Genomic DNA, 10872 nt, shown 5'->3' with positions numbered 1-10872 from the left:
GATTAGAGAGAGCTCCTGGACACCAAGGGCCGCAAGCAGCTCCTCCCTCTCAGTGTCCCAGGCCGGGCACTCGGCCAGGGTGTGTAACGCAGTGTCCTCTGCTCCACCACAATGTGGGCAAGAGGGATCGTTGGTTTTCCCGATCTTGTAAAGGAAGGCCCCGAAGCATCCATGGTTCGTCATCAGCTGGGTGAGGTGAAAGTGGACTCTCCCCCATTGCCTGTTCATCCACAGCGACCAGACCGGAACGATGGCCGCCCTCGTCCAGACGCCAGGTAAGTCCTCGTTGTCCATGTAGAGCTTCCACTGCCTCATCGTCAAGATGTGTTCCTCATGCCTGATGTCCAGTATGGCATCCCTACTCGCCGTGCCAAGTTCTCTCAGATCGCATATTCTGTTGTATATGCGGGATCTTTCTCCCGCAGTCAGCCACCACGGGATCTGCCTAGAGATCAGGGTGGCCGCGTCAAATGACACAGTTCTGTACGCCGCACAAACCCTAATCGCGACCGATCTCTGTGCCGCGCGAAACAGGTTTTGACTTCTCTTAGAGGCGCACAAGGCCTCTGACCATATTGGCGCTCCGTAAAGGGCCACCGATGCCACTACACTAGCATAGAGCTTACGCTTATTCTCGCGGGGGCCCCGAAGGTTCGGCATTAGACGACTCAATGCCTTAGTTACCTTGGAGGCTCTGTCACAAACCTGTCTAATATGTTCTTCGAATGTTAGCCGCGAATCGAGAATCACCCCCAGGTACTTAATCCAGGGGGAGACCTTTATCAGGCTATTCCTGACTCGCAAGATAGGTTCCTGAGGAATGCGCACCCTCGACTTCCTGAAAAGCACCGCTCTAGTTTTATCCGGTGCCACCGTCAGGCCGAGCGAGTCCAGCCGACGGAGCACCATCGTCACTTGATCGTTCACTCGCGAACGCATCACTTCGATTGTTTTCGCAGTTCCTACAATCATAGTATCGTCCGCGTAGCAAAACACCGCGCAGCCGTCTTTCGCCCTTGCCTCTAAAATGTAGTTAAAGGCGATGTTCCACAACAGCGGTCCCAGTACGGAACCCTGTGGGACCCCACGCGTGATGTCCCTGCGGACAGTCGCCCCGTCACAGGTGTCGAACTCCACGGATCTCCGGTGAAGGTAACTATAATTCGTCGAAGATATTCCGGGAAGCCCTTACGCTCCAGGGACCACCGGATCGTCCCCCATGGGAGTGAATTAAAGGCGTTTTTAATGTCCAAGCTAACGGCTATGGCGAAGCCGTTCCTATCTAATCCTTTTTTAACAGCATCGAGAACAGCGTCTAGGGCGTCCACCGTGGAGCACCCTTCTCTGAAGCCAAATTGGAGGCGCGAGAGCCGAGCACCCGCCGATTCCTCCATGTGGGCTTTGAGCCTTGCAACGATAACTTTTTCGAAGATTTTTCCGACCTCATCAAGCAAACATATGGGGCGCGCCTTAATTTGTGGACCCACCGACTCCTTGGGAATTAGTACGAGTCTAGCCCTCTTCCATCTAACCGGGAAGACTCCCGCTTTTAGGCAGGCTGTATAAATCACAGCTAGCCTATTTGAGGCAATGTCCGCGGCTCTCCTCCATATGATTGCTCCAACTCCATCCGGGCCTGGGGCAGGATTCGACTTCTTCCTCTCCTGCTTGATCGCTCGAAAGACCTCCAAGGCGCCAACGTGGTCCGCAGCCATGAAGCGTTCCCCGCTCCAGTCGCTCCAAATTTCCTCAGGGGAGTGAGTCTCCCCCTCCGGAAACAACGTATTCAGCAGCTCCTCCAGAACCTCCCGATCAAGGGTCTCTGAGAGGGCAGGGGATGACCTCCGAAGACGGTTCATCACCATTCTGTATGGCAATCCCCATAGATCCTCCTCAACTCCCAGCAGAAGCTCCCTCCACGCGTTGGCTTTTGCTCTACGGATCTCTTTTCTCAGCTCTCTCTTGGTGGCCTTATAGACTCGGTCCACCTCATCGTTTAGTCTCCCCGTTGATCTCGCCCTTGTGTATTTCCTACGGGCTGCAACACACGCTCTCCTGGCAGCAGCAACTTCTTCGCTCCACCAATACGCCGCCTTCTTCAGTGGACGAGTGCTGGACCTTCTTGCTGCCACGTCGCACGCATCAGAGATCCACGCCCCTATGTCTTCAGCCAAACAGTCCGGAGCGCGATCCGCATCGAGCCCGGAACTGAGAACCTCGAACGTGGCTGTCAGGAGCTCCACATCTAGGCCCTTCAATGACCAGCGAGGGTACGGCTTCTTACGTCTAACATTTATATTACCTACGCTATTTACATTATTTACAACAGTGAACGCAATTAATCTATGGTCGGATAATGTTTCCATGTCGCACATCACAGACCAGTTCCTGATTCGACCTGCGTACTGGGCCGAGGCCCACGTCAAGTCAATTATAGAGGAGCCTTGAGGGCGCACGCAAGTTGGCCTGTTCCCCCTATTACATAGGACCAGATCGTGTTGGTCCGCCAGACCGAGGAGTATTTCACCCCTGCGATTGTCTATGGAGGACCCCCAGTATTTAGACTTAGCGTTGAAGTCTCCACAGAGAATGACGGGGCCTCGAGCAGCGGCCACCGCGTCCGACAGTCTATCAGTTATCTCGAGGAAGCTCGCGACATTAATGTTTGGGGATATGTACACAGATATGACCCGACATCTCCGAACCTCACACCGACAATGTTATTAGATCGGTGGAATACGACGCAGCCGGGCCCGGTAAGCGCCGGGTTCCACACTATGGCCGCTACTGAGTCTAAACTCGAGACCCAATGAGCATTATCCGCAGGGACCCGCCACGGCTCGGCAAGGCAGCAAATGCCTATACCGTTTTCAAGCGCGCAGTGCATCATCAGATCTTGAGATGCCCGACTATGGTTAACATTAATTTGGTAGAGCCTAAGGGCCATTCGTCCGTCCAGGAGGTCCCGCCCTCCGATCGCGGGGCCGAACACTGGGGCAATTGTCTGTGCCTAGTCTATGATCCGGATTTAATCCCTTATCCCGACACACTACGCAGCACGATGGAGAAGAGCACTCCTTCAGCGCATGACCCTCTCCTCCGCAGTTAAAGCATGCGCGCCCTCTTTCAATTGTCGAGCGGCAGCCGCCCCTCACGTGGCCGAAGTCCCAGCAGCGATAACACTGGACTGGTCTCGACCTAAGAAGCGTCACCTTCGCCATTGTCCATCCGACGATTATTGAGCCCGCTTTCGCCATGCGATTGGCCGCAGCCAAGGGGCACTGCACCCAGGCCGAGCACAGGCCGCTCGGGGATTCCCTGAACGAGCCCACCTTCACGTCCCTCGACGAGCAGCCACCCGCGTCGACCAGCGCCGCCACCAGCTCATCCGGGGAGACGGAACCATCGAAGCCAGCAACCCTCAGCTCCCCCTTTGCAACGGGGCGTGACACCACTGCGTCAGGCCCAAGAGTATCCCTCAATCTCGCCGCGAGGGCGTCAGCCTTGGCAGGGCCGTCCTCACCAGGGACCTCTATAATAAGGGCACCGCCGGCGGCGACTCTGATGCGGGGTTTCACAATTCCGAAATCCCCCAGGCTCATCTTCTGCCTAGCCCTCCTTAGCAGTTCTGTATTGGATATCTCCCCGGTCGCAGATCTGAGGGTAACCGCCGCCGACCTCGGGACACGACGACGCGGAGGGCCGTCCCCTCGCTTGGCGTCTGCCCCGGGACCTTCCTTTCGTGGAGTATCACGTTTCCTTCCTCGGCTCCTCTTCCCCATCGCGGGAGAGGGAGCGGCCACTTCGCCACGCGGGGCAGGTCCTCCCGTCTCCTCTGTTTTGTGCCGCAGTAACGCAGTCCGATACGATCTGGAGTTCTGGTTATCCGTTGACACCACAATCTCCGAGTCCGTTGATAGGGCCGGTCTATTAGCCTTCAGAGGAGGACGGATCTGAATGTCCTCCATTATCCTTGGGACGCCCTTCTTCCGAGGCGGCGGTGGTTGTGGTGGGCCATCATTCAAAAGCCTCTCTTTCAGGGCCGCAATGTCCTCCTGAATATGCAACAAATTGCCGATCTCATTGGTCAGTTTATCCTCGTAGCCCTCCAGTCTCTTGATGTCCATTGCTGAATCGCCCACGTCCGTAGAGGCGGAGGCCTCTGCCAGGGCGCGGGACTTAGCTCCGCGTTTACCCGGAGCACGGGGTCCCTCCCCCGCGACCGATAACCGCTCTCTCGCAGAGGCCGTCGCCACGTTGTCCTCCCTTGATGTGGACTTTGAACCAATGCGCTCCCTCAGAGCGTTCAACTCAGCGTTTATTTTCGTAGTACGCTTCCGTGACTCCTCCAGCTCTTTCTTCAGTTGATCCTCCGAGTTCTTGGCCTTCTTCAGTTGCTCTTCAAGTTCCTCGTTTCTCCGTCGTAGGAATGGGACGTCACCGGAGTCCTCCACTCTCTCGGAGAAGACCTTGATAACATTTTCGAGAGCCTTGATTCGATTCCCCATCCGACCCGAGAGTGTGCCCTTAATATTTTGGCTAGTTGTGCGTGCGCTCTCTATGCCTCTCAGCCACGCCTTAGCCATGCGCGTAATTTCGTCCGCGGAGTGAGACGCAAGTGCCTCCTCAGATTTCATCACCTGCTTTAATATCCCTGATCCAGGGGATCCCAGATCAGGCCTCGACTCGGACTCGGACTGGGTCGTGTTCCAATCCTTTTTTTGTTTCTTCTTTCTTTGTCTTTTTTTCTTATTTTTATTTTTGTTCTTCACAGGCCTCTCCTCGGATGAAACGACGATCACCCCGTCATCGGGACGATCGCCCGACGACCCCCCCTCAGACGGGGGATCGTCCGATATAGCCCGCGGGCGAGTTCTCCGACCCCTCACTCCGGGCTCAGATTCCGACGAGATCGCCGCCAACGAGGCCGCTCCCGGTGACTCAGAGGAGTCCCTCTTCCTTTTGGCTGGAGCGTCGGCCACCAACCTCGTCGAGCCCTCCAGCGCGCCGAATGAAATACCCGGAAGGTGACCGATATCTCCAGAGGCCGCCGCCTCCTCCACCGCAGACGAGGGCACGCGAAGCGGATCCTCCTCGTTAGACCCCTCGCAGCTAAGCATCTCGGCCGTACTGCCACCCTCCTCGTGAGCAGATAGGGCCGATGCTCCACCGTTGTCTCCATCGCTTGTCCCCTTGCCTTTTAACAGCACGGTAAGCTCCTCGGGGTAACCAATCCCGAGAAGCCCGTCCGGGGAAACGCCGTGCTGGTCGTCGGTGTTCCGAACCACCGACTCGTTTTCTTGTGTTGTACTCATAGCCGTAGACGGGGGTACAGCACAAATTCTCAAAGTCCGGGGACACTCCGTTGCCATAGGATAAATACACCTTGAATCATAGTCCGTGGTCAGGCAGTCGTACCGAAAATCCGTCCGCTCCTCCAGTCCGACGCCGACACGACGTCTGGGCTGGAACCCCCACGTGAAAAGTCCGGGCGAAGTAAACGGTCAATGTGAAGGACACCCGGATCCTCCACACAAGCCTATATATACAGTAGGGGGGCGGCCGGTGCCCTACTGGGACCGTTCGCGACCACAAAATTAACGTCCCTGTGGCCATGCCCCTCGGCACGGTGCCTCACACCTTAAGCTAGGACGAAGATTCCATGGTACTGTGAGTTCAGCACCATGGACTTCCTACTTCGATATGCACAGAGATATTTTCGTATGCACATCATCTGCATATGTTGGCTTACGCTCCTTCACTATTTACAGTCAGTAACTCTTGTCGATACTCCAACCTCGAAAAGCGGGCCCCAGAGAGAACGATGCTCAACTATACAAGGGTCGCCCATTACTCAATTAACAAGCCAAGGCTTATAACAGTCAATCGAGCGGAATATCAAAATAACTCAAAAGGATTCCGCAATTTACACAGAGTATATACAAGTATGTCTAGCTAATCGCATCTATTCTATTTATTATTTATTTATTTACAGACTCGGGCGCAAAACCCCGCTCAGATAGCTCTCACAACGCACCCATTAAATACGGCAATTTTATGCGTGGTCATTCCGATTTCAAAAACCTCGACCGCACAGAGGTCGTCTAATCTGCATTCTACACTACGCCCGTCAATCTAAGTCGGCGCATCCCTGTTGTTTCCGCATCTTACAGCATGCAGGGCGCCCGTACAAGGTTAACTAATACGCATTACATCGCATCCACGGTGCGCAGGAGGCCGCTGCTCCTATGACTCCAATCGCCAGACAGCGGCTCGGAAACAGTGCACCGCCATATCCGCGTCTCACATCGCATCGCATTCGCTTCAGCGCACCTCCTATACACAATCGCGACTCGGAACCATATTCCGCCGCTACCCCGCATCAAGACACGTCTACCATGTCTCGTTCTTGTCAATCGGAAACGTCGCACCGCATTTGGACAAGATAAGATATCAAGTTACTATTCTGCATATCAACGCTGGCGGAATTCGTCGCCATAAGTCGCCTTCCATCGGGGCGACACCACGAATGAACAGACTCAACCCGAGTCGGGTGTCTGTGTAACGAGACCTAATCCGGCGGGAGTCCGGTACGTCGCATACAACGACGGCCGAAACGACCCTTCGCGAGAATCTCACGTCTTTATAATTCGCACGCAGCCTATCATGTATTCAAAAATACTTCGTGACATCCTACCCGACGGATAAGCCCGTCCCTCGCATTTATACTTGTAGTCCTTTTTTTAAGATGCGCCCGAGCCGGAGCTCCCCGGACCAGCGACAACGAGCCGAACCGCGTGACAAGTCACCGGGTACGAGGCTCGTGCCACGATCATGAGGGAGACACACGACCAGCGCATCATTCAAAATGCGTCACGGTTGGAAAAAGCCGTGACACAGCCACTATGGTATCCCACTATCGAATGTCCCGACACGCTATCCGACTCTCTTATGTAGCACCGCTCACCTAATCTTGAGTCCGAGAGAGCGCCAGCGGCCCCGCGCCACGCAGCGGCGCGCTCTCGAACCCGGCGATGCAGGTACACCTCGCCGCCGCCGGGCGCCGCACGGGAGAACCTAACCCTAACCCCGGCCGCAATCCCGCCGGCGTAAAGCCCCCCTATCCCTTATCGTCAATTTGCCGCGAACGCACCGACACCGTACATTCTATATGTGGAGCTACTCAACCTCAACTACCGCGGGCGCACCGTCACTGAATACCCCGCAAGCAGCGAGCGACACGAGAGGCATTATTTTATACGGAGCGCGGCTCTCTAACCTCGTCACTACTGGCTCGAGGCCACCCGGCTATATAGTCCTGGTGCACCCAGCGCCCGGGCCAAAGGGCTCGAAGACGTAGCCCGCTCAGAGCCGAGCGCTGTTCCCGTCAATGAACACACACACAACTCTAACCCCAAAGCAAGTCGAATCTATCCCGACGTACGAAGTCTCTCCCTCTCTCGAGTCGGAGAGAGCCACAAGGGGTTAGGGAGAACGGAGATCGCATACACGCACCCCCGTTCTCCCCTGCGCCAATTACGTGGCCCTTTAGAACAGCTAATGGGCTCTCAAAAGCCTCAAGCCCGCCTCTCACGCAGGTCGCGACGCGCCTAACCTCGACCCGTCACGACACTTAACACGCGTCCCTCCTCTCGAGTCGCGACGCGCCTAACCTCCACCGTCGGACCGTCACGAATCCCCTACACACGGAATAAACCGCCCCCCGCACTCGTAACGCCCTAGCACTTTCCTGAAAAGAAAGAGGGCAGGAAGCACACAATAAAGAATATAAATATGTACAAGGTGCTCCTCCGCTGTTGTAAACGAGGCAGGGCCGCAATTTATTTCCCGTGCGTGCCTTGAAAAAGGCAAGCGCACACGTCTACCTGCAACATACAAGTTCAGTGGCGGGCAAACAACCTTACCTTGTGCCCGTCACTAATTACGACAATATATATAGAACAATATGTACAGTATTTACACGGCGAGATTCACACTCGAGCCCGACACACACGACACACCCCGCGAGCCACCCGAGCAGGGAACCGCACGACTTCTACAATACTCGCGCGCGCGATCGCCACTCGGGGTACACGGTACTCCGATCGTCTATCCTTATACAGGATCAGTATTCGGTCCGAGATCTATATTCAAAGTGACGTGGCAGGCGTGTATTAAGCGCCGCGCAACGACGTCCAGCCAAAGTACCGCGCGGCACGCGCGCCATTTCAGAGCGCCACTCTCGCGAAGGCACCGACCAATCGCGAGCGTCTTCTCGACCGCGAGCGCCACCGCGACCATGAGCGCCACCGCGATCACCGAGAACACGGCGCGCACTAATTCCGCCGACGGGAATGATGTCCACGTTCCCCGAGTCTCGAGCAAAGTATTCACCCGGAATACGAACGCGCCCGAACGCGCGTCGTCACATAAAGACCGGCCCTAACGGCCCGCAACATACGATCGCGCCCGGTAACCTCTCAAGACATACACGACACTAGGATCACACCCGACATACACAACGGCGCGAAGCACTCGACGGCGGCAAAAGTCGACACCCGCCCCTCGCCCCGCGCACCCTCACACACGCGGCAAAGTCCCGCATGCCACAGAGCCACGACGAGCACACGGCCACGATCCGCGCGTCCACCGGGCAACGCCCGCACCCACGCGACCGCGCCCGAGCACCCCGCGCACGGAGGGGCCATCAGCGGCCTCCAGCACACTCGCCGAGCCCCCGCACGAGGCCCCCCGCAGCTCCAAGGCACAAATCCAACGCGCCACTTCCGACACCCGCGGCGGCTCGAGGCGACCCCGCCGATCGCCGCCACCAATGTCCCGGCTCAAGCGCACCTCGCGGAACACCCCCCTACACTCGCGGACCCCCGGAGGGCCACGCACTCCCCGCAGAAGACGCCGAACGAGGAGGCGATCCGACACGTCACGGCGCGAACGACAATATGGTGACTATACTGCCGCGCCCTACCGCCGCGTTCACACCGCCTAGGGGAAAAAAGTTAGCCGCCTTTGGATTTTTAAAGTCAAATCCAAGTATGTGGTCGCGACCACCACCTCCCGCAGATCCACCCCCGACGTTTGAAGTCGTAAAAAACTCCCGATTTCGCGCAAAAAACCGGCCGAGAGTGCCCACACTAAACGTCACTATACACGTATTCTATGTCTAGACGGGCAGCTAGCCCACACATAAACGCACAAAACACACCGACACGCAATCCCGCCCCGGGCCCGACAGCCCCGGGCGACCGCGGTAATCCCTCACGGCTCCCGTTGACACATGCACCGGGAGCTCGACGCGCTACGTGTCACTACAATATGGCGCCGCGATGCGCCCGCCACCGCCTTAAGCCGTCGCCGGCGACGGCGCCCCTAACCTAAATCTCTCAGCATGTCAAAGCTGAGGACCAGGATACGCCGCCAACGGTGATGCTACACTACACCATTCGCCTATATGTAAGGGCGAGTCCGCAATTCGCGTCGCGCGCGGCGCCGCTCCCAGACCGCCCGCAAGGCGGTGCCACACCGCGCACAAGATACGCAAGACCACCGCGCCGACGAGCACGAGGGGCCAGCAGCCACCGCACCCCGCGGCCAGCACGACACCGCGAATCACCACGGCTTTGAGAAAGCGCGGGATCGCCCGTCACCCGCGTAGAAAACGTCACACTACGTGGCCCGTCTCGAAGACGGGAACGAGTACGCCACGCGGGGCCAAGGCACACGGCGCGCGACGGCCGCCGACCACCCGACCGCGACACACACGGCGACGCACGGGCGTCCCTTAAACAGGCCCAGAAGGGCACCACGAATACATAATTTATAATTTTCGCACGACTGACCGCGGAAACTACACGCACAGAGCACGCGGCCGACATAATGGCGGCGATACCGCCGTTCACGACGCCGCCGCGCATCCCCCCGCCGCCGGGAAACAGCGCCCGGTCGCCGGGCAATGAACGCAGGAGAGAACTCCCCGCAGACGATGTCCGCTGCTGGCGTAAAATGGCGGCACCGCAAAAGCAGCCGCGACTACCGCTTACACAGAACGCACGCGAAACCTTAAGGCTAGTTTACAGAACACGAACGGTGCACACGTACGACATAAATTACGAACCAAGTCTCTGTTCGTCCGCCACAAGGTATATCAGGCCATACCATATACGTGGCCCGTCACGCAAAATGGCCGATAGAGCGCCCGTCCTTTGTTCTGAACGGCAACCGTCCCTCGCGGAAGGTCCACTGAATCCGTCTTTTTCCAGCTCCTCTCCGGTGCGCGAACGCGCCAGTGACCTCCGGAGAGTCGCCACAGAGCACACTGGGTTCTTTTTTAAGCCCTGAGAAGGCTATTTATTACACAATCTTCACTAAATAGTCTATCACGCGGAGGCACGTGGGTGGGGGAGCCGGCCATCTTGACGTGATGACTTGGCACGTAGCAGCGAGCCTCACTTTTAACGTTAATTTCTTCAGAAATTAGTGAAGCCACCGCACTGCCTCCACTTTTACCGACTAAATCGCGCGCGCTGAACACGATGAGTCCACTTTTACCGGCCTAAACGCAATATAGGCCACACTATTAACACTCACGTACGAGAGCTCTACCGAGTACGTCCTTCCATGTTCGCTGCCACGACGGCTCCCCCCATGCCGTCGTTGGGCCTAGATAGGTCCTACTAAGATGAATTCTTAGTGGAATTTCCTGAACGGGCCCTGAGTAGGCACTGACGTAAATACCCCTAACAAGGCATGCCGTCGTTGGGCCTAGATAGGTCCTACTAAGGTAAATTCTTAGTGGAATTTCCTGAACGGGCCCTGAGTAGGCACTGACGTAAATACCCCTAACAAGGCATGCCG

At 56.9% G+C, this 10872-nt stretch overlaps 2 protein-coding genes across 2 annotated transcripts; one reads left to right on the top strand and one right to left on the bottom strand.

The window, feature by feature from the left end:
- Positions 1-2936: 2936 nt before the first annotated feature.
- Positions 2937-5372, bottom strand: LOC105557150. The gene is made up of 2 exons (XM_012004320.1): positions 4773-5372; positions 2937-4715 (listed from the first exon to the last, which is right to left on the bottom strand). Exons 1-2 carry the CDS (start codon positions 5370-5372, stop codon positions 2937-2939), a joined length of 2379 nt encoding a protein of 792 aa, XP_011859710.1.
- Positions 5373-8603: 3231 nt separating this feature from the next.
- Positions 8604-9185, top strand: LOC105557149 (basic salivary proline-rich protein 4-like). The gene has a single exon (XM_012004319.1). It carries the CDS (start codon positions 8604-8606, stop codon positions 9183-9185), a length of 582 nt encoding a protein of 193 aa, XP_011859709.1.
- Positions 9186-10872: the final 1687 nt, after the last annotated feature.

The sequence above is a fragment of the Vollenhovia emeryi genome, unplaced genomic scaffold, assembly GCF_000949405.1.
Source record: "Vollenhovia emeryi isolate VEMERY1.0 unplaced genomic scaffold, V.emery_V1.0 DF939592.1, whole genome shotgun sequence".
In the NCBI taxonomy this organism is placed as follows: Eukaryota; Metazoa; Arthropoda; class Insecta; order Hymenoptera; family Formicidae; genus Vollenhovia; species Vollenhovia emeryi.
Note: the sequence above shows the minus strand (reverse complement) of the source record. Positions and strands in the feature narration are given on the sequence as shown.

Bases quoted from the DNA above. Each gene is read 5' to 3' on its own strand.
- LOC105557149 (XM_012004319.1), top strand. From the start codon at position 8,604: ATGCCACAGAGCCACGACGAGCACACGGCCACGATCCGCGCGTCCACC.
- LOC105557150 (XM_012004320.1), bottom strand. From the start codon at position 5,372: ATGGCAACGGAGTGTCCCCGGACTTTGAGAATTTGTGCTGTACCCCCG. The intron at 4,716-4,772 runs GTGAAGAACAAA...AAACAAAAAAAG, and splicing joins TTTCATCCGAGGAGAGGCCT to GATTGGAACACGACCCAGTC.